This window comes from Girardinichthys multiradiatus, chromosome 11 (assembly GCF_021462225.1).
Source record: "Girardinichthys multiradiatus isolate DD_20200921_A chromosome 11, DD_fGirMul_XY1, whole genome shotgun sequence".
Taxonomy (NCBI): Eukaryota; Metazoa; Chordata; class Actinopteri; order Cyprinodontiformes; family Goodeidae; genus Girardinichthys; species Girardinichthys multiradiatus.
In genome coordinates, this window is record NC_061804.1 from 33,381,951 (window position 1) to 33,405,717 (window position 23,767).

The window sequence follows — 23,767 nt, forward strand, 5'->3', positions numbered from 1 at the left end:
GGAAGGTTCCTGGAGGCTGAAGGATACGGTCAAGTGCTTCAACCCACTATGGGCCGGGAAACAAGGCATCTGACAGGAATAACTCAGGGTTTGGGTCCTCAGGCTCTGATCACGCACTGAAACAGAGATCAGAGAGAACTCAGGGTCACTGGGTCCATGTGGACTCATCCATGTGGACTGCTACAAATTCCAATTATGCTTCTTTATTGGTGGACATAAAACTTTCTTCACTGAATATTTCCACAAGCGTTCCAGCATTTTCGAATTTCTGATAAGCTTGAGTCTTTGTGGTTCCTGGGTTGTTCCTGAACATTCTGACCAATTACTTTATATCTCAGGGTCACCATTTGTATCAGTTGATTACAGTTTAGACCAAACAGTGATCACAAATATAGATCCAAACATGTTTTGCCTTGAAGTCTGTAAAACGTCGTGTTTTGTTTTTTAAATTTCCCTGTGCAGTATAAATCATTCTCCTATACTCAAGGATTGAGCCTATTTTGTTTATATACATAGTATCCTGTATCTTTTAATGAGTAACAATCCTCTGCAGCCTATCAGTATTTGAATTTGTGATTATCTACATCATCATACCAACATCACTTCCTCACATGGGTATCACGACTAGAAATTCAACTGTGGTATTTGTAGAAAAAAAAGATGGCATATACCCAGATTGCGACCACAGCATTCCTTACGTGTATCCTTTGGAAAAATCTGACTGTGAACTGTATTTACTATCTGTTGGAAGGCCACCTGCAAGTGGGAGAACAATACTCTTGAGCTAAAACCTAGAGGAGGGGCTGCAGTGGAAGTGTTTGCTGACTTTCCTTCACTCTTGGCTATCTTCCACTGTTGTCCTCGCATATTTTTGTATGGGCTTTCCTGCACCAAGTGTCCAGAGAGAATGACCTCTTAGCAGCATTGCCAGGCCAAATGAGACCCATGGGAGACTCTTGCACACTTGAAAAACAAGCCCTGTGAAAGCCTAGCCCCTTTGCCCTACTTTCTGTTTCTTTTTTCTTTTTGTGAATTTGGAACAGAAGGGCTTCTCTTGTGACCACGCCTTTGGTACTAAACATATTATGCTCTAAGCCTGCTTGGGGTGTGGCAGAAAAAATTCATCCTAAATTACGTCTCTACATTACTATCACCATCAGTAAGTATCTACATATATCAATACCTCTTTGTTAATGTACTTGGATGTAAGGGCTAGTGTTGCCATGGTCTTACTAAAGGGCTAAACTGAGAATATATCTGTGATCTTTGCCACCATGGTGCAGTTGACATGTACACATGTTGTTGTCATAGTGGTGCTGATTAATTCATGTCTGGGGATGGAGCAGTGTGTCTACCATACATACATCTTTTTGCATTATCTCACCTTAACATAACATAAGATTTTATCCTCTGTGTTTGTCATAAAGATTCTTCAAATGTTTCTAATGTTATTGTAATATTGTAACATTGGCAAGGAGAAGTGGAACTTTTACAACGTTTTGCCTACGGATTAGTCTGGTGAAAATATTCTTACAATAGATATTGTGTCCCTGTCGGAATTTTATTTGGTAAATATTTTTATTCTGAGCACCAGATGTTAGTGTGGTCACAGCTGAGAAAACGTAGCATGATTCAGATAAAATGGGTCCTCTTGCATCCTCTGTTGGTAACCAAGACTCACTACATGTTGTGAAAACAGATGATAGATAGATAGATAGATAGATAGATAGATAGATAGATAGATAGATAGATAGATAGATAGATAGATAGATAGATAGATAGATAGATAGATAGATAGATAGATAGATAGATAGATAGATAGATAGATAGATAGATAGATAGATAGATAGATAGATAGATAGATAGATAGATAGATAGATAGATAGATAGAATACAAGAAATAAAACCAGAATAAAATGAGACTCCACTATAAGAATCCACAGTAACTGCCTGCTATACATGGATGAGATTGGGCGCTGGGACAAGTCTGGATGACACTCAACTAGCTCCTAAATATATATACCCACACATATATACAATTTCACTCCTCTTTTATTCAGCTCATGAATGATGATGGTCACGTTTCTTTACTGTTTTCCACTCCACACCATGTTTGTGTAGGAAGTGGAAGAGGGACGAGTGCGCCTGGTGATGGAAAGCTCCCTGACTGCCCGGGACAGGGTCGGAGTGCAGGACTTTGTCCTGGTGGAAAACTACAATAGTGAAGCCACCTTCATAGAGAACCTGAGGAGACGTTTCAGAGAGAACCTCATCTATGTAATTAAAACCACTTCTCTTCAAATGTTTTACAAAAAATGCACAATAGTCACTTTGCAGGGATTATTTAAATAGGATGTCTCTTGCTTCAATGTTTTCTCCTCAGACATATATTGGCTCGGTGCTGGTGTCAGTGAACCCTTACAAGGAGCTGGAGATTTACTCCAAGCAGCAGATGGAGCGTTACAGAGGGGTCAGCTTCTATGAAATATCTCCTCACATGTAAGTCACTGCATGTTCTTCATTTATTATTTTATTTATTTATTTAGACAATGCATATTAATGAACATTTACACAAATGTAAATATGCCAGATTATAGCCATATTCTAATTTCTATCTGCAATCCCCCTGGCAGGTTGATGTTACACAAGAAATAAAAAGGAAAAACATTAAATAAAATAGGATAATTACTGAGTTACTTTTTTGTCCTGAGAACATTAGAAACAAAAAACTGTTCTTATAACCAATCATTTTTACCCCCCTGGCACTGATAAATCCAATATATTCAATGTTCTTTTCCCCTTATGAGATTTCTAAATAATAATTATAATGTTTTAAAAAATGGGGCTGCACAATGGAAAAATTGAATTATTATTATTTAATATTGCCATGATGACATTGATTGTAATCAACCCACACTTTAACCACTGTTTTCTTTCTTTTTTATCATCATGATGACCCCAACCACTCTGGTTAACTTCAAAATCACCAAGATCTATGCCTGGTGTGGGTATAAAAGACATAAAGGCAATCTAACTGATCAAATATATTTAGGACATACAGTTAGGACATACAGTTTGAATGCATGACACTTAAAAATACTAGCCACCAAATATCACATCCAAACAGTCCTTTGCAAACGTGATATTGCACATACTGAAATGGCAGTGAAAACTGGGATTTGATATCAGTCAGTCAGTCATTTTCTACCACTTATTCCATAGTGGGTCACAGGGGAGCTGGTGCCTATCTCCAGCAGTCTATGGGCGAGAGGCAGGGTACACCCTGGACAGGTCACCAGTCCATCGCAGGGCAACACAAATACAACCATACACACACTCATTCATACACCTAAGGGCAATTTAGAGTGATCAATTAACATAACAGGCATGTCTTTGGACTGGGGGAGGAAGCCAGAGTACCCGGTGAGAACCCACGCATGCACGGGAAGAACATGCTAACTCCATGCAGAAAGACCCCCGCCTGGGAATCGGATCCAGGACCTTCTTGCTGCAAGGCAACAGTGCTACCAACTGCGCCACCATGCAGCCCCAGGATTTGATATATTGTGCATAAAAAATGATATGCAGCGCTATTACAACTAGTGATGTCCTGATTAGGATTGTTTTTTTGCCCTCCAAGTATTCCACAACAGACTTTGTCTGATACCAAATCCCAGTCTAATACCTCATTAAAATGTAGTAAAAAAATTTTTAAAAAAAACCACTGCGATCCATAAGCATTACATGGTCTTGTTCTCTCTGAACGTCTTAATTTTGTTTATTGGGATGTTTGTTTTTATTTACATAGAAAGATGGTAATATGGTTTAGTATTCTGTATTCTGTTCATGGTGTACTCAAAGCGCTCCATGTTGCCAGCACTGTGTGCAACACTGCACACACACCACAATACTATCCTGGGTGTTGCCTTGCTTTGTGCTGATAAGATGGGAGATGACAGATCTTTCTTAGCTTCAGGGATGTTCATATATTGGAATGTTTTCTTTTTTTTCAATTCAATTCAGTTTATTTATATAGCGCCAATTCACAACACATGTTGTCTCAAGGCACTTCACAAAAGTCAGGTAGATACATTTCAATTAATCCTAACTATTGAACAGTGCAGTCAGATTCAGTTATTTATTCAAACTGGATAAAAAGTTTTTCTGTCTAAGGAAACCCAGCAGATTGCATCCAGTCAGTGACTTTGCAGCAATCCCTCATACTGAGCATGCATGTAGTGACAGTGGAGAGGAAAAACTCCCTTTTAACAGGAAGAAACCTCCAGCAGAACCAGACTCAGTGTGAGCGGCCATCTGCAACGACCGACTGGGGGTTTGAGAGAACAGAGCAGAGACACAAGGTTAGAGTCTGAAAGAGAGCACATATAATTAGTTACAGTAAATGCTCAGTCAATTGCTATATCTAGGAGGGAGAAAGGGTTAAACACTGAAAGAGAGGGCCAAGTGGATCATCTGTAGAAGATGAGCATTAAGTTAAGATATTTGACAAAACTTTGCAATTATGCTTCTTTATTCTTTATGCCAGCATTTTAACAATGTGGGCTAAGGAGATATATTAACTTATTTATCCTTGTATGTTTTCAAGAACCTTGTGGTTTAGAAATCAAATTTTAAATACTCTAAAAAATATTTTCAGGTCTTGAAAAGTCCATTAGTAAAATAAGCACTATTTTGGATTTTTTTCATGTCTTATTTTGTCACTAAAGCTTATTTTCCAATATATTTTCCAAAAGTTATGCCATATCAGACAACACGTACCGGGCCATGCGCACTGAGAGGAGGGATCAGTGTATTCTTATATCAGGTGAGAGTGGAGCAGGTAAAACAGAGGCCTCCAAAAAGATCCTCCTCTACTACGCCATCACCTGCCCCACTAAAGATCACATGGTGACCCTTGGTGAGCGTCTCCTGCAGTCCAACCCTGTTCTGGAGGTGTGTGGGGTTATCTTCTTGGTTGCAGCTTCTTCTTTTAACTGCTTTCTGTTGATCATGTTATTTTAGTTTTAGTTGAAGCTATGTTCAACGCTCACTTTTCAAATCTTATGTGTCTGTTTTCTTTGTGCAGGCTTTCGGTAATGCTAAAACACTAAGAAATGACAATTCCAGCCGCTTTGGAAAATACATGGATATCCAGTTTGACTTCAAAGTAAATAATTTTTGTTTTGTTTTGTAGTATGGCCATACATCTCAGCTGGCTTAAACCTTCAGCTAACATATAACTGTTGCTTTTTGCTCTCAATGGTTTGTGTGACTTTTTCAAGGGTGCAACAATGGGTGGTCACATCCTGAATTACCTGCTAGAGAAATCTCGGGTGGTGCACCAGAACCACGGAGAAAGAAACTTTCACATCTTCTATCAGCTCCTTGATGGAGGGGAAGATGACCTGCTCAACACACTGAACCTAGTCAGGAACCCTCACAACTACCGCTACCTGGTTAAAGTACTGCAGCTTACTAAATAACCTGTTGTCCAACAGAGGATCGTGCAGTTTCATAATCATATTGGGCTTTGTTTTCAAACTGTTTTCTTTAGGGAAACTGTCCCCGAGTGAGCTCTATAAGTGACAAGAATAATTGGAAAGCTGTGAGCAAGGCCCTGGACGTAATCGGCTTCACCTCAGAAGAAGTGCAGGTAACACAGTGCTGATGATTTCTTTACTTGTGTTGTCTGGTCCAATATCAAAGCAACAATTTAAATTAATTCAATTTAGTTTCGTTTATTTACATAGCACCAATTTAGGGCAAATGTAAAGTGCACTTTACCAAAAAAAGATTCAGTTGAGTCGAAGTTAGTCAGTTCATTGCAGAACAGTTCAGTCATTTGGTGGGATACAGCTCCAGTCACATACAGTTCAGTTTAATTTAAATTATAATACAATAACATTTCAGTTGATCGTTTACTGCCAGTTGGTAAAAAGTTTATATAGGGAAGCCTAGCCAATTGCATTGGAGACATTGCAGAAATGCTGCAATCCTGCATCCCGAGCAAGTATGTGACAACAGTGGAAAGGACCAATTGGAAAGGCCATTTGATGGTTGAGAGGACAGAAAAGAGACTCATGAAAGTAAAGAGAATCCATAGGGAGGCTGCCATAGTTATTTTTGACTGAGAGAGAGTTAGAGTCAGCAAACAAAAACTGAAACTTCAGTACTTTCCAAGGGAAAGAAAGAAAAAGAATCACCTAAAGGTATTGGCACCAACAGCTCAGTCAACAATTCAGTCCAGGAAGGAGACTCAGATAAACACAAAGGTTTTGAACCATGAGTTCTTTCTATACACCAGGAAAAGAAAATCAGAGTACACAGGTAATGCACAGAGTTAATAGCAGCAATGACTTTGTCAATGGCTTCATCCAAGAGAAATACAGGTCCTTCTCAAAATATTAACATATTGTGATGAAGTTCATTATTTTTCATAATGTAATGATGAAAATTTAACATTCATATATTTTAGATTAATTGCACACTAACTGAAATATTTCAGGTCTTTTATTGTCTTAATACAGATGATTTTGGCATACAGCTCATGAAAACCCAAAATTCCTATCTCACAAAATTAGCATATCATTAAAAGGGTCTCTAAACGAGCTATGAACCTAATCATCTGAATCAAGGAGTTAACTCTAAACACCGGCAAAAGATTCCTGAGGCCTTTAAAACTCCCAGCCTGGTTCATCACTCAAAACCCCAATCATGGGTAAGACTGCCGACCTGACTGCTGTCCAGAAGGCCACTATTGACACCCTCAAGCAAGAGGGTAAGACACAGAAAGAAATTTCTGAACGAATAGGCTGTTCCCAGAGTGCTGTATCAAGGCACCTTAGTGGAAAGTCTGTGGGAAGGAAAAAGTGTGGCAGAAAACGCTGCACAACGAGAAGAGGTGACCGGACCTTGAGGAAGATTGTGGAGAAGGGCCGATTCCAGACCTTGGGGGACCTGCGGAAGCAGTGAACTGAGTCTGGAGTAGAAACATCCAGAGCCACCGTGCACAGGCGCGTGCAGGAAATGGGCTGCAGGTGCCACATTCCCCAGGTCAAGCCACTTTTGAACCAGAAACAGCGGCAGAAGCGCCTGACCTGGGCTACAGAGAAGCAGCACTGGACTGTTGCTCAGTGGTCCAAAGTACTTTTTTTGGATGAAAGCAAATTCTGCATGTCATTCGGAAATCAAGGTGCCAGAGTCTGGAGGAAGACTGGGGAGAAGGAAATGCCAAAATGCCAGAAGTCCAGTGTCAAGTACCCACAGTCAGTGATGGTCTGGGGTGCCGTGTCAGCTGCTGGTGTTGGTCCACTGTGTTTTATCAAGGGCAGGGTCAATGCAGCTAGCTATCAGGAGATTTTGGAGCACTTCATGCTTCCATCTGCTGAAAAGCTTTATGGAGATGGAGATTTCATTTTTCAGCACGACCTGGCACCTGCTCACAGTGCCAAAACCACTGGTAAATGGTTTACTGACCATGGTATCACTGTGCTCAATTGGCCTGCCAACTCTCCTGACCTGAACCCCATAGAGAATCTGTGGGATATTGTGAAGAGAACGTTGAGAGATTCAAGAACCAACACTCTGGATGAGCTAAAGGCCGCTATCGAAGCATCCTGGGCCTCCATAAGACCTCAGCAGTGCCACAGGCTGATTGCCTCCATGTCACGCCGCATTGAAGCAGTCATTTCTGCAAAAGGATTCCCGACCAAGTATTGAGTGCATAACTGTACATGATTATTTGAAGGTTGACGTTTTTTGTATTAAAAACACTTTTCTTTTATTGGTCGGATGAAATATGCTAATTTTGTGAGATAGGAATTTTGGGTTTTTATGAGCTGTATGCCAAAATCATCCGTATTAAGACAATAAAAGACCTGAAATATTTCAGTTAGTGTGCAATGAATCTAAAATATATGAATGTTAAATTTTCATCATGACATTATGGAAAATAATGAACTTTATCACAATATGCTAATATTTTGAGAAGGACCTGTATACAGCTAAACATAGAATCACTGAGTCTGGAGCCATTTTTATGGAATAAAAATAAGGAGCACAAAAGTAAAAGTAGCAATATTAAAAAAATAATGTAGAAATAATGTTTTTGTATTGGATCGTAACTAAGAAACCAAAAAACAATTTGAGATGAATTGAAGATATTTGGCTCTTAATATATTCAATATTTATCATTCAATGAGCCTTTTAAACTAGACAGATCATTTGTAAAGTCGTGCTTAGTTGTTTTTTCCATTTGTTTACATCAGAAACTGCTGAACATCATTGCCAGTGTCCTCCATCTGGGCAACACGCTCTTTGGGGAAGGGGAGGAAGGAGAAACTTATATCACCACTGAGACCCAGATCTCAAACATCGCAAAGGTCAAAACCGTCACAGTGGTATTTCTGCATACTCAAATTTGCCAAATAACAGCATAGCTGAGAGCACATTTGCTGTTGTTGTTTTGCAGCTGCTGGGTGTTGATGGCTCAGCCCTGAAGGAGGCCCTCACTCACAAGAAACTCACAGCCAAAGGAGAGGAGGTGATTGTCCTCTCAGGCATGTTCCTCGTGCTCTAACTTGTTTATTGTGTGCTGACTGCTTTGTCTTTGTGGATTATAGATGGTCAGCCCGCTAAATTTTGAACAGGCAGTCTCTGCCCGTGATGCTTTGGCCGAGGCTGTGTATGGCCGGACTTTCAATTGGTTGGTGGAGAAGATCAATCAGTCACTTGCTCTAAAGGTGCAGGAACAGCAGCTCTATCGGCAGAAATTCAGTCATAGGGTTGCTCCCAAGTTTTAGCACTGATGTGTGTTTTGTACATGCAGGCAGAAAACTACCACAACAGCAAAGATGCCTCGGTCATAGGGCTTCTTGATATCTACGGATTTGAGGTCCTGCAGCACAACAGGTGCAACTAATTTTTTTTCTCTAGTTTGTGTTGCATGCTCATCTGCTTTTTAAGGATAGTCTGTAAACAAGTCTATATTACATGTCTATATCATCATTCATGCACTCTATTTCTAACTCTTCCTCCAGTTTTGAGCAGTTCTGTATCAACTACTGCAACGAGAAGCTTCAGCAGCTCTTCATCGAGCTCACTCTCAGATCTGAGCAGGAGGAGTATGAGACAGAAGGAATTGCTGTGAGTTATTTTTTCTTTCTTATTTTGTCCATTTGGTTGTCAAAGCAAATAATTTTGACATGTTTGTTCTTAGCTATGAGCACATAGCAACATAACATCGGTGTCCTTAAAATACAGTGGGAGACAGTGCAGTACTTTGACAACAAGATCATTTGTGACCTGATAGAGGAGAAGCACAAAGGCATAATCTCCATTCTGGTGTGTACGACCCTTTTTGTGCACATGTCTTAGGTATATATTGTCTCTTCTTTGCATCTGTCACTGGTTTCTAAGAGAAATGCTGTGACTGTCTTTCAGGATGAGGAGTGCCTGAGACCAGGAGAGACTTGTGATATTTCCTTATTGGAGAAGCTGGAGGACACAGTGGGCGGCCATCCCCATTTTATCACGTAATAATCATTGAAAACAAACAAACAAGTTCACATATACACTTACAGCAGCAAAATATTTGGTTGAAGCAAAATCCTGCTGTACCACACACAATGAACAAGCTTCTGGCATAATTCTGACTGAATATTTTTGGCCACGCTTCTTGAGAGAATTGGAAGAAATTATTGGTTTCCTGGTATGTTTCCTTTAAGCACAGGCCATGAATCTTCAAAAGTGATGACTTTAAGACTTTGGAAAGCCCATTCCAAAGCTGATTTTGATGCCTGTTTGGGGTCATTGGTAAAAAAACAAATTCTGTCCAGGTCTTGCTCATGTGACCCAAAATGCTTATCCTCACAATTAGACTAAATGATTCCTGTTTTATGTCAGAATTCCCTAAATTATTAATATTTCCTAAATGGCAGAACAATGACAAATACTTTTTTTATTTATCTTTTTCAGTTTCGTTTTAAAAATTTACATATATTTTCTTGTTATTTTTTCCTTCTTTAGTTTTTAACAGATTTGCCTTTCCTCCTGCAATAGCCCAGAGTCAGGATTTATGACATAACCATTGTAACCTTTACCAGCAAATGTACCAATAGTCATTATGGCCAAACAGTTCAGTCTAAATTTCATCAGACCACAAGACATGTCCTATTATTCAGTGTGTGTAAATATCTGCTTTTAACTGTAGATATTCAATATGAATGTATAACGGTTGGCCATTTTATTGTGAATTAGAAAAGAAGTCCACAACATATAGTCAAATGTGTGTACCCAAGTCCTGTTTTTGAAATTAAAGTTATTTGTTGCTTGATCATCTGACTCTGAAAAAAGTTTGAACACATCCTTAAAAGTCAGAAATTAATTAATTCATGCCCATTATAAATGTAAACTATTAAATTTAAAGGAACCATAAGTTATTCGGTCTTTATACGGGGGATGTCTTTCAGGCACAAGTTAGCGACTGGAAAAACTCGCAGGATTATGAGCAGGGAGGAGTTCAGGCTGTTACACTACGCGGGAGAGGTCAACTATAATGTCAATGGTAAGATGGATCTCAAATATAAAATTGTTTTAGTCAAGTATGTCATGGAAGTCTTTAGTTGATTATTTAATAATAAAAGTGTTTCTTTTTCCTTCAGGCTTCCTGGACAAGAACAACGACTTGCTGAACAGGAATCTAAAAGAGGTGAAGAGGATGTAAAAATGAACACATAACTGCTTTGCAGCACATTTAAAAATAGTTGACTCTCCTTCAGTGTTTCGGTGAAGAGGAAGAAGACGGCATGTCTTTCTGCATTGTTGACATGTGGTTTTGTGGTTTGGTTTTCGTTTAGGTCATGTGCCAGTCAGAAAACCAGATCCTAAGTCACTGCTTCCGCAGAGAGGAGGTGATCGACCAAAAACGTCCAGAGATGGTGTGAATTATTCTCGCACGGCCTCCTAAGTGGTTTTTTTTTTGTTTTGTTTACCATCTTAGGCTGTTTTAAATCAAATGTCGCTCACTGGTGTGGTGTTAAAGGCGCTCGTGAGTTTCCTGTTCTTTCTTTCTGTTCCTTCTAAGGGCAAAACTGTAAAGGTTTTCCCACAGTTGAATGTTTTTGTCTTTGTCCTTTAGGCTGCTTCCCAGTTTAAAAACAGCCTGATGAAGCTAATGGAGATCCTCATGTCTAAAGAGCCATCCTACGTGCGCTGTATCAAACCTAATGATGCCAAACAGCCAGGTACATTTAGGTGTTGTGTGAAATTTATCTGAACATTTCTTGTTAGTAAATAGTCTCAAATAAGGTCAAATTTGAAGCACACATATCTAAAAAATAAGGTCAAATTTGAAGCACACATATCTAAAAAAAAAAAGAAAAAAAAAAGAATTGGGTAGAAATAGGTTATGAATAATGGTATTGTGCCACATTTATTTTTAACCCCATATACAGAGGTATAGGCCTTAAACATTTTAAAACTTTTATTGCAGTAGCCTAATCTCACAATAAAACATGTAGAAAAATCTAACCTTTAAATTTTCAAGTAATATTTGTTTTGAACCATGCCATGTCAAACAATCTTTAAATTAGTAATAAAAACGTACTGTTTCCTTAAGGTAAAAATATGACGCGACAGAGAAGCCTATTTCCTTTAGCCCCTTGCCACTAGGCTGGGCAAGGACCCGTTTTTATCTTGCCATCAATGACAGCAAAGAGGATGGTAAAGGAGGTAAAAAAAAAAAACTAAGCTAACTGTAAGGAAACTACAGTAAAAAAGTGGCATCTTGTGGTCACCATAACAACCATTAGACAGTATCCACATGCCAAGTTGTTTAGGAGTGACACCAGAACAAAAATCATTTTCAGTCCTACGATCACATTTTCACCTTGCTTTACTCTACTGAGACCTAACTGGAACCATTTGCTGTTAAGCATGCTGGAGGATCTATGATGTTATGGGCCTGATTCAATTACAAAAGCCCTGAGATTGAAATACCAGGACATTTAAAAGCACATATGGCCTCTAGACAAAACACAGGTCTTCGTTAGGTCTTTGAGCATGATAATGATTCAAAACATGAAGGCAGTTCAACACAGATATAAAAACAACCTTATTCCATGGCCATCCCAGTCTCCAGAGCTAAATACTATGGAAAGCCAAACAGCATAAATCTACTTAAACTGTCGGAATTTCTGCATTTTTCAGTCAAACATTATGTTGCCGCAATAAAAGCTAAATGCATTTTAAAACTTTTCAAACATCTTTACCATGGTTGCTTACAAATAACTATAAAAGATGCTGTCATTTTTATAATGACAACTATAGAGTCAGTCACAAAATATTAAAGCACATTAGGTGAAAATCTCAAGAAGTGTTCATTGGATTAGACCCCAGAATGCAGACAGGCAGGAAGCAGCGCAGTTAAATTAAAAAGAAGGCTTTCATAAAAAAACAAAAAGGAAAAGCTCACAAAAGGCAGGATCTAACAGATGCAGGCATGAACATGGATAGGCTTGTTTTGGTACCTGCGAGGTGTAAACAGAACAGCAAAGTATATAAAGTGTATGGCGTAAGTGAAAACAAAAAGACTGATTAGCATTGTTGTGACTATGAATATGAATATATTATTTAATATTAATACTTTGATATTTTATCAAATAATATTTCGGTCTGTTAAGGGATGTCCTGTGAATACCAGCCCAATAAGGCGATGGTATTAGGATAAAATCGAAAAGGGTAAGTCAAGCTCTGACATTATTGAACAGCAAAACTCTGTACACACACAGAATGAATTCACACAATTTCTTAAACTACAAGAATTTATTAACAAAAATAAGTCGACTCAAAGTCAAACATATTTCAATCAACAAACTCTTTACTATGCTAACACAATCCAACTAAACTACCAAGCAGAATGAAAGAATAAGGAAGACTGATGGGCAATGTACAATATAAACAAGTTGATTAAAGATGATTGAAAATCATGACCAAAAGAGTGATGCAACATTACCATGCAATGTTTATGTTTGAGAACCAAGGATTATCTTGAAGAATCTGGAAATGAAGTTAAGTTAGTCTTGGAACCAACTTAGGCAATAATCAGCAAACGTTTAGACAACCATTCACAATGCAAGATCAGATAAAATATTATTTTAATAAAATAATGCTTTAAAGAATGATCTGCTGAATAAAACCAACCTTCTGGATGACTAATTCTCAACGGTGTCTCATTAGCTGCCTTTATTTATTAAAATAATATTTAAATAAATATTATTTAGGAAATGGTAAAATATTTAAAGAAATATTTTGAAAAAGAACCAAACCTTTCTGGAGAAATGGGGCTTAATGGTGTTTACTGAGTTATCCAGTTTAGCAAAACAATGTTTAGGGAAATATTTTACTGGATTGAAAACTAGCAACCTTTTTGGGTAAATTATCTTAGCAGATTAGTTGTAAGCACAGGTGTTCTTAGCTGTTAGAAGTGAAAGCTAACAAAAAAAGCTGATAGCTTATCATCAGAATAAAACACACACCTTTAAAAATGCCATTAATAAAAGGGTTAAAATGCATAAGTGCAGACGGCGCGTTATGATCAGTCTGTGTTTAAAATCACCCTCCAAGTAAAGTTTGTCTTAACTTAAAAAAAACAAACACAGAACACAAAACTGAGCACGCGCTGAGGAGATAGCCTGCTAGCACTAAGATAATTGAGTTTCAACACAAACAAAACCAGACTTCATAAAATGAAAAATGTTTAGATTATTTCATTCTAAAATACTCCTATCACTCTGCCCAAACCACCTAACCTCTCATGTGAACCGTGCTGAGGATAAGTTGTCCGGGCGACAACGAAGTTTGAAGAAAGCTCAGTGAACAAAAGATTAGCTTCAGCTAATCTCCGTAGCTGTTGGCTCGCTCTGTCCGCCAACCAAACTGCACAGTTACTGCCGTAACCACGGTGACGGGTCCCGTTGTCTTTCCTTTGGGAAACTGCTTCACTCGGCTTGCTGGGAACTCTCTGGAAACAGTTCGCTTCTGCAGACCTCAGAGAGAAAGTTAAGCAACGGTTGTACCTTAATTACCCATTTTTATGAATGAATACCAGATACACAAACAGCAATTCATTCGTACTTAACTTAGTGCATATGATCAGCTGATCTTATGACACTCTTTGATCCAGTTTGAAGAGTTATGTCTATTTGCCTGCAAAGAGACATTAGCGCGCTGTGCCCCTCCTATCCCGGTCATCACCGGTGTGGAAGAGATCGATTCAATGGAAAGGCGGGGGTTTTATTCAAAACAGTGACGTCAAGGGGAGTCCACCATTACCCTTTTCCTGGCTGTGTAGGAAGTAGGTTAATGTGATTTATTTTGAAAGTTCCAGAAAAGTTCGTACCGGATGTTGTAATCCATGGCTGTGGGTCCCAACAGCATTAAATAGGTGGACCGAATGAAGCTGATTATGGAGGCAGTGGAAACAAAACCTGATAGGAATTGATTAGAGAAACAAAGACAAAGAAACCAAAAAAAATAATCTGAAAATAAAACAACAAAAATGCACCATAAACAGACTCAATAAGACATTAAACCAAAAAGGAATGAACTAAAGCACCTCCTGGAAAACATTCAGTCGTGAGCAAGAGCCAAAACAAAACTCAAATACATACAACTCATGAGAGAAGATCTTTCTTTAGAAACATATGCTTGTTTTCCCACAACTAGCTGAGGGTAAATGAGCACCCGAGCCCCAAACATATCTATGACATGCTTTGATGAAAATACCACAGATACGATGCAAAGCCTCCCCTTTCAGCCAATGCTTTTACTGCTATAAGGTGGAACGAGCCATTCGACTCATCTCTGTGTTCTCCTACCACTGGATCTGCCTCACTTCACATCAGTCCTCCAGCTTATAGTTACCATAGTAACTTGCCATACCAAAGTACATTTGGGCACAAATGTGGCTCAGTGTAGTGTAAGTTACCATGTAAATAAGCACCGATCAGAACTTGCTGCTGAAAGCAGACTTCTCTTTCTGAAAAGCATGATTGAAGCTGACATCAGGCCAAGATAACAACAAGGAGCTTGGATTCATTCTGAATCTTATGAGACATTGTCAGATCTGTGCTGGCCCAAACCAGGTGATCGGCTTGTGTTATATCAGCATGTAAGATATCCAAACAAATGCTCTATGTCATGATTTTTACAGCCGACTTAACCCACATGCAGAGACTCAGAGAACTTTGTAAAAGGAATAAGTTTTTATTGAAAGATTGATCAGGAACAACAGGAGCGACGAGTCTAATCTTCCTTACTGTGAAAACACAAAGAGAAAAGATAAATAACTGAACTTCAGAAAGATGAACCAACATAAACATATCTTACTGGAGATTCCAGAATAACCCGCAGGGGAGAGAATAAATGTCAGGAAAGGAGTTCAGCTTGCCATGCACAGACTAGATCAGGAAGTAGCCTTAGCCACTACGGAGGACTGGAACAGATCAGGTAGGATTCACACCTGGAACAGGTAACAAAGCAAGTTAGAGTTTGCAACAACAGATCCTTCAAAAGATATCCATGGTAAAAATCATGCAAAGATTTCAGAGCTGGCCAGAAAGGACCACGGAGGCAAAAACACTCAGGCGCCGAGGTGTTGGCCACCTTCCTCCATATGCTTCCCAGCTGATGAGTAGATGCACAACACCTGTCGCCTCAGGTACACTCCTACTGGCGGCACCTAGTGTCAAAAAGGTGTAAGCAGCAGACAGCAGAACTCCAAATCCTGACACCACCTCCCCCTCAACGGCCGCCTCCTGGCGGCCCAGAAGACGCTGCTTGGTGGGCCCGGAAATCCCGGATCAAAGAGGGATCAACAATGAAGGAACCCGGAACCCAGGAGCGATCCTCCGGACCATACCCCTCCCAGTCAACGAGGTACTGATGTCCACGTCCACGTCGTCGAGAGGCCACAATGCGGCGAGCAGAGTAGACAGGGTGGCCCTGAAAGTCCTGGGCGGGCGGAGGGGGCAAGGCCGGAAGGCAGAGCGTGCTGGTCTGAACAGGTTTCAACTGAGAAACGTGAAAAACAGGGTGAACACTGAGACTAGGAGGCAGACGAAGGCGAACAGATGCAGGACCCACGAGAGAATCAATTACATAGGGTCCGATGAACCTGGGAGAGAGCTTTCTGGACAGGGACTCGAGTGGAATGTCCCGTGCGGCGAGCCAAACCTTCTGACCAGGGAGGTAACTAGGAGCAGGCAGTCTTCGACGGTCTGCATAGGGCTTGTTTCGGGCAGCTGTCTGGTGAAGCGCCCGGCTGGCGGAGTTCCAAACCCATTTACATCTCCGTATGTGGTGTTGTACAGTAGGAACTGTGATGTCCTTCTCCTCCGACGGGAACAACGGAGGTTGGTATTCCAACAAAACCTCAAAAGGTGAATAACCGGTGGCTGAGGAGACATGAGAGTTGTGGGCGTATTCGATCCACCCCAAGTGGTCACTCCATTCAGCGGGGCAGGTGGAGGTCACGCACCGCAAGGCCACCTCCAACTCCTGGTTAAGGCGCTCCACCTGGCCGTTAGTTTGGGGATGATGAGGTTAGCGCCACTTTCGCCCCTAGGCCTTCACAGAAATGTCTCCAGACACGGGAAGTAAACTGAGGGCCCCTGTCGGACAACAGGCAACAGGGGATGCCATGCAGGCAAAAAACATGTTTGACCATCAATTTAGCAGTTTGGAGGGCCGATGGCAGCTTTCTGAAAGGAACCAGGTGGCAGGCCTTGGAGAATCGGTCAATAATGGCCATAATAACAGTCATTCCGTGAGAACATGGTAGACCTGTGACAAAGTCCAAGGCCACATGGGACCAGGGTCGACCAGGGATGCTGAGAGGTTGAAGTAAGCCTGCAGAGGGTCGATTAGAAGACTTACTTCTAGCGCATGTGGTGCAGGCCGTCACGTACTCCTTGACGTCTTTGTGAAGGGACGGCCACCAATAGCGTCTGGTGATTGCGGCAATAGTCCTACTGACACCAGGGTGAGCGAAGAACTTGGACGAATGAAACCAGCCAATCACTCTGGATCGCACTGATGCTGGAACATAGGTCCTTCCAGGAGGTCCAGTTCCTGGCCCAGGATCATCAGAGAGAGCTCGCCGCACCAAGTCCTCTATCTCCCAGGTTAAATAGCCCACGGTACAGCTAGGCGGCAGGATAGACTCGGTATGTTTCTCTGTATCTTCAGGTTCAAATTGGCGGGATAGAGCGTCTGGTTTGATGTTCTTGAAACCTGGTCTAAAAGAAATAGACAGATTAACTCGAGAAAAGAAAAGAGACCAATGTGATTGACGTGCATTGAGACGCTTAGCTGACTGAATGTATGACAGATTTTTATGGTCTGTCCAGACCAACACAGGATGTTCAGCGCCCTCCAGCCAATGCCTCCACTCCTCTAGGGCCAACTTAATGGCCAGCAACTCTGTCTCCAACCTGGTAGTTTCATTCAGCAGGGGTCAATCGACGGGAGAAAAAGGCGCATGGATGAAGCCTTCCATCCTGATCAGAAAGCAGGGAGAGCACCGCTCCCACTCCAGTATCCGAGGCGTCTACTTCCAGGGTAAACTGTTTTGTAGAATCTGGATGGATCAGAACAGGCGCTTGGGAGAACAGTCTTTTCAGCCGGGTGAAGGCGGTCTCAGCCTCCGAACCCCAGCGGAAGGTCGTCTTTGTGGAAGTTAGCGCATTCAATGGGGCCGCCACCTGGCTGTAATTCCTAATAAATCTTCGGTAGAAGTTGGCAAACCCCAAGAACTGCTGCAACTTCTTCCTCGAGTCAGGTACTGGCCAGTCCATTACTGCTCGGACCTTTCCTGGGTCGGCACGAACCTGTCCCTCCTCCAGGACAAAACCCAGGAAACTGATGGTTGACTGATGGAAGTCACACTTTTCCATCTTAACAAACAGTCTGTTTTCAAGGAGACGCTGTAGAACCTGTCTCACATAGTGGCGGTGTTCCTCTAGACTCCTGGAAAAAATTAAAATATCGTCCAGGTACACAAATACAAAAATATTCAAAAAATCTCTCAACACGTCGTTGACGAGAGCTTGGGGCATTACTTAGGCCAAAAGGCATCACCAAGTACTCGAAATGTCCCACAGGAGTCTTAAATGCTGTCTTCCATTCGTCTCCCTGGCAGATTCTGACTAAGTGGTAGGCATTTCTGAGGTCCAGCTTAGAGAAAACAACAGCGCCATGTACAGGCTCAAACGCAGAAGCTAGCAGAGGAAGAGGATATTTGTTTTTAACAGTAATTGCGTTCAAACCCCTGTAATCTATACAAGGACGTAAACCTCCATCTTTTTTCCCCACAAAGAAGAAACCTGCCCCTAAAGGAGACGAAGAGGGACGAATAACCCCAGCAGCTAAAGACTCAGCAATATATTTTCCATTACTTTTCTTTCTGGCCCGGAGATGCTGTAGAGTCGGCTGGAGGGTAAAGGGGCACCAGGAAGAAGATTAATGGCACAGTCGTATGGTCGATGAGGAGGTGGAGACAGGGCACGAGACTTGCTAAAGACCATCTTAAGGTCATGATACTTGGGGGGAACTCTGGTTAAGTCTGAGAGTTCCTCCTCCATACCTTCCTCACCAGGAGTTGTAGGACAGATGGCTGACTGTAAACATGAATTGAGACATCCCTCAGACCACACTTCTACCCGTTATTTTGCCCTATTTATGTGGGGATTATGGCGCTGGAGCCAGGGAAAACCAAGTACTAACGTACTGTGAGCTATGGGAAAAACAAAAAAAGATGCCCCTTCTCGGTGATTACCGGACAAAACAAGCTCTAGAGGCAGTGTTTGATGGGTGATCTCATGAAGAGATAAACCATCCAGGGCCAAAACCCAACGTGGCTGGGTCAATCTTTCTGTGGAAATCTTTTTCTTTGAAACAAAATCAAAATCAATCAAGTTCAGATCACAACCTGAGTCAACTAGGGCAGATAAAACCTCAGAGTGATGGTTCACAAACAAAGTAGCCGGTAACGTGAAGCGTGGGGTCTTACTACTGGAGGATCGGTCCGTCGGTTGCCCCATCACAGCCGACGGACCCGCCCTTTTGGCCGAACCGGACAACCGGAAATGAAATGATCGGAAGCACCACAATAGAAGCACTGGTTGGCCTCTCGATGTAGTTGTTGTTCTCCAGGCGGAAAGCTAGCTCTCCCAATCTGCATAGGTTCGGTCTCGGGGTGGCTGATTTGAGGCCCTAATGACACTGGTAACGGGGACGGAGGAAACGGAGAGGTTCGCTCCAACGCTCTCTCGGAGCGATTCCTCCTCCTTTCCCGTAGGCAAGAATCAATGCGGATAGCTAAATCAATGTACTTATCTAATTCTTCTGGTTCATCTACAAGGACTAGTACGTTCTTTATGGGCTCGTTCAAAGACTGGAAAAATGCCGCCTTTAACACGCTTGCGTTCCAGCCTGAGGATACAGCTAATGTACGAAAATCGATAGAAAAGTCCGCTAAAGGACGATTCTGCTGTTTCAATGCCCACAATTTGCGGGCAATACAGGACTGATCTGAAGCTACATCAAACGTCTGTTTAAACTCCTTAATGAAATCCTCATATGACAACCCGAAACCAGTGCAGTTGGAAAACCTTGCCTCCGCCCATCGGAGCGCCCTTCCAGTTAACAAACTCAAAACATAAGAAATCTTACCCTCATCATGCGAAAAAGCTCGAGGTGACCAGTTAAACACCAACCTACACTGAAGGAAAAAACCACGACATCCACCCATCTCTCCGGAAAATCTCTCAGGATGAGGAGAAGAAACATCTCGAAAAGGTGGTGGATGTTGGGCCTCCAGTGGCTCAGCAGCACCCCCAATGGGTGTGGCAGACTCAGAACTACAAGCACATTGAAACAGTGATACCAAATGCTCCAGCTGCTGGTTTGTTTGCAGCTGTCTATCTAGGAGGGTTTGGAGAGTAGAACTGTGCGTATGAATTTGCTGGCTATGTTCAGCTAAAGTTCTCTGAAGGTTCTCCGCTGGGTTAGGCTGGCCTGAGTGTTCTGTCATGATTTTTACAGCCGACTTAACCCACATGCAGAGACTCTCAGAGAACTTTGTAAAAGGAATAAGTTTTTATTGAAAGATTGATCAGGAACAACAGGAGCGACGAGTCTAATCTTCCTTACTGTGAAAACACAAAGAGAAAAGATAAATAGCTGAACCTCAGAAACATGAACCAACATAAACGTATCTTATTGGAGATTCCGGAATAACCCGCCAGGGAGAGAATAAATGTCAGGAAAGGAGTTCAGCTTGCCATGCACAGACTAGATCAAGAAGTAGCCTTAGCCACTACGGAGGACTGGAACAGATCAGGTAGGATTCACACCTGGAACAGGTAACAAAGCAAGTTAGAGTTTGCAACAACAGATCCTTCAAAAGATATCCATGGTAAAAATCATGCAAAGATTTCAGAACTGGCCAGAAATGACCACGGAGGCAAAAACACTCAGGCGCCGAGGTGTTGGCCACCTTCCTCCATATGCTTCCCAGCTGATGAGTAGATGCACAACACCTGTCGCCTCAGGTACACTCCTACTGGCGGCACCTAGTGTCGAAAAGGTGTAAGCAGCAGGCAGCAGAACTCCAAATCCTGACACTCTAAGTAGAAAAAGTGACTATTATTCTTTACAGTATAGTATTTGTCTTCTTTAATAAAGCAAGATGGTCATGTTCCAGGTTTTCAGGGAGGGGAAGAGATAATGTGCTCCAAGATCTGAAAGTTTGATGAAGCAGTGGGTTCAAAATCAAGTTTATCATTGAAAAGAAAAAAAATGAAGTCACATCTTTAATTGGAAGATAAAGACTTAATGTATATCATTATATTCGGGGTTTTCATTAACTTTAATGACAATAATGTGTTTTATATGGCATGGTATCTATAACGTGAAAATGCTCTCTGCTTACAGGTCGTTTTGATGAAGTTCTGGTGAGACATCAGGTGAAGTACCTGGGTCTGATGGAGAACCTAAGAGTCCGGCGAGCTGGCTTTGCCTATCGCCGTCGCTTTGAAGCGTTTTTGCAGAGGTGACTCCCTCCTCTCCTCCAACTATTTTTTAACCTATTTGTTCTCTCCTGTTAATGAACCACAAAATGTTTTTAGGTACAAGCCTCTGTGTCCTGAGACATGGCCCAACTGGAACGGAAAACTGGCTGACGGGGTTTCTGCTCTGGTAAACCACCTGGGCTACAAAGCAGAGGAGTATAAACTGGGCAGGTAACCAGAGGACATAGTTGCATGACCTCTAGAAACACATTTGAAAAGCACTGTTGATAACCATGGGTTTAATCAGTGGCTTAAAATATATAGTCAAGAGCAGGAAGTATTACCACTCTCCTGGACTTGAGATTAACATTTATTTTCCCTGTAAATTAATTATTTAAAGGAGCCCTTATTGCTCAGTGAGTGTGAGTGCATCCAGGCTGAGGATAATTGACATCTATATGAAGCTTGTAGTTTTATTATATGCAAATTATCCAATTAGAAGGATTTAAACAAATGAGAGTTTGCAAAAAAGATGAATGGGCTTGAAGAATTTTAGAAATTGGTAGTGATGGAAATTGGATTATAATATTGAGACAGGAAAACTGATAAGAAATTCAATTCTCTTGCCAAGAAGAGGATTTAGAGATGGTCCATTTATTTTATAAAAACTTATACTTAAATACTGTACATTAGGTATGTCAGGTTTAAACAACCTAAAATACTTATGACATCACAAAAAGAAGAGAGAGACAAATAATTAGTTATTTATTCGCTGCGAGGAGAACGGACAAGATGTGTTCAGTTACCAATCTCATACCGCTCTGAAAAACATCTGTCCGACCCTCTCTTTTTATTATCTTTTCGGGGGTCCCTAATTACAAAGAACGTCATTCTCTAAGGATGGGAAACAACAGCTGCATCGTAAACAAGTCATAAACACCATTATCTTTCAACAACACACTTCCACAGTCTCCATCATTTTAAGATCAGTGCGTCTTCTGTTCAGCGCAATCAGCCTTCATCTTTTATGACCTCCTTAACTGCGACTGCTTCCTTCTCAGCTCCATTTATGACCTTTGCCTGCAGACAAACTCATCACATCCTTTACTCACACAAACATCATGAAAGGTTACAAAAATCAAATAGTCAAGTTAAGGATAGGAGAAAATATAAGATAAATCTATATTAAATTATTCCAACAAGGTACACCTTGCCAGTATGGGTTGGACACTATTATCCTTAAGCTTTAATTTTTTGTAGCATCCATTCAGCAATGTGTTGGAAACATTTCTCAGAGACTTTCATCCAAATTGTCTCGATAACATCACACAGTCACTGCAGATTTGTCTGCTGAAAACCCCTGATGCAACATTTTTTTCTGTTTTAGCACATCGTTAACTGCTCTTTTGGACAAGGAACTCATTATCATATTTAAAAAAACAGTTTGAGATGTTCTGAGTTTTTGACCTCCTGTTGCCTTTCTACAAAACCAGTCTGCCCATTTCCCTCTTATCTACATCAACAAGGCAATTTCATCCACACAACTGATTCTCACTGGATATTTTGTCACTTTTGGTTCATTCTCTGTAAACCCGTAAGATGGTTGTGCTTGGAAATCCCAGTAGGTCAGCTGTTTCTAAAATACTTAGACCATTCCATTTGGCACCAAAGCTCAAACTTCACTGACATGTCTTTAAACTGTCTATATACTGTAGAGCTGGGGGACTCACCATTTGTTTTAACAAGCAATTGAACGTGTGTCTAATAAAATGAATTGAAACTCCATATAAAAAGGAAGTAAGGCAATGTTTGCACCCGGGAGTAAGTGTAAAATAGTAATTTGGCTTAAAATGTAAGATTTGAATTGTTTGACCATAAAGGGACATGTCTTATGTTATATGCATGCAAACTGTGATGAACAGAAAGTTATGCAGTCCTTGAAAAAATCCACGTATATTTTAAAAATATACATTAAAGGTAAACAAATTAACATGTAAACATATGTCCATATGAACAACTTGGAACATTCCAACCATGTATTGCTGCTAAAAACAGAACTATTGGTTTCTGGCCAGGACTTATAAACCGCTAGATAGGTAAACTATAAGAAGGTATGATTATTTGCTTGAATTGTATAATGATGAAAATTACTCCACCATGGGAAATTTATGAAAGTTAAGTATTAGATTAAGATGATTTATCTAAATATGTTGATCTAAACTTGTCTAAAAGGATCATTAAACAAAGATACAAAACTGGAGAGCAGAGATATGTGAGATCTCTTCCTGTGCCGTGTATTTTGAGTTTAAAAATGAATCTAGGTATGGAAAGTATTTATTGCGCAAGGATCAATGTATATACCAGTGTAAAGTGATTTTATACAGACATAGGTATAGACACCAGATATTATTACTCTCCCCCATCAATCTTCCCTTTGGTACCACTGATGAAACTGGAAAGCACTGAAGGTATAAGTGGACTGTTTTTTAGGATGATGCTGAACTAATTATAAATACTGCTGCAATGACAGTTGTATTTTTATGTTTGAACTCTAAGCCATGTAATATGGTCAATTAAGGAATGGAAATTACAAAAAACAAACCACCACCCTTTGGTCCAGAGATATCTCCTACCATTAAGTCAATGAATCCTTGCATCAAGTAGAGGAAATGTTGATTTCGCAATTTCCTAAGCCC

General features: G+C 40.8%; 1 protein-coding gene across 3 annotated transcripts in view; it reads left to right on the forward strand.

Annotated features, from left to right (window-relative positions):
• The window catches only part of LOC124876278 (unconventional myosin-Ic-like), a 36,453-nt gene that overhangs the window by 3,037 nt on the left and 9,649 nt on the right, over positions 1–23,767 (forward strand). For all 3 annotated transcript variants that reach the window (XM_047378922.1, XM_047378921.1, XM_047378924.1), the window contains 19 exons: positions 2,122–2,277; positions 2,384–2,499; positions 4,755–4,953; positions 5,087–5,167; positions 5,283–5,462; positions 5,555–5,653; positions 8,268–8,381; positions 8,471–8,542; positions 8,622–8,741; positions 8,828–8,910; positions 9,039–9,144; positions 9,262–9,342; positions 9,442–9,533; positions 10,470–10,564; positions 10,662–10,708; positions 10,857–10,937; positions 11,138–11,243; positions 20,995–21,112; positions 21,189–21,302. In XM_047378922.1, coding sequence (XP_047234878.1) covers positions 2,122–2,277; positions 2,384–2,499; positions 4,755–4,953; positions 5,087–5,167; positions 5,283–5,462; positions 5,555–5,653; positions 8,268–8,381; positions 8,471–8,542; positions 8,622–8,741; positions 8,828–8,910; positions 9,039–9,144; positions 9,262–9,342; positions 9,442–9,533; positions 10,470–10,564; positions 10,662–10,708; positions 10,857–10,937; positions 11,138–11,243; positions 20,995–21,112; positions 21,189–21,302 — 2,060 coding nt within the window. The remainder of the gene's footprint in view (positions 1–2,121; positions 2,278–2,383; positions 2,500–4,754; positions 4,954–5,086; positions 5,168–5,282; positions 5,463–5,554; positions 5,654–8,267; positions 8,382–8,470; positions 8,543–8,621; positions 8,742–8,827; positions 8,911–9,038; positions 9,145–9,261; positions 9,343–9,441; positions 9,534–10,469; positions 10,565–10,661; positions 10,709–10,856; positions 10,938–11,137; positions 11,244–20,994; positions 21,113–21,188; positions 21,303–23,767) is intronic.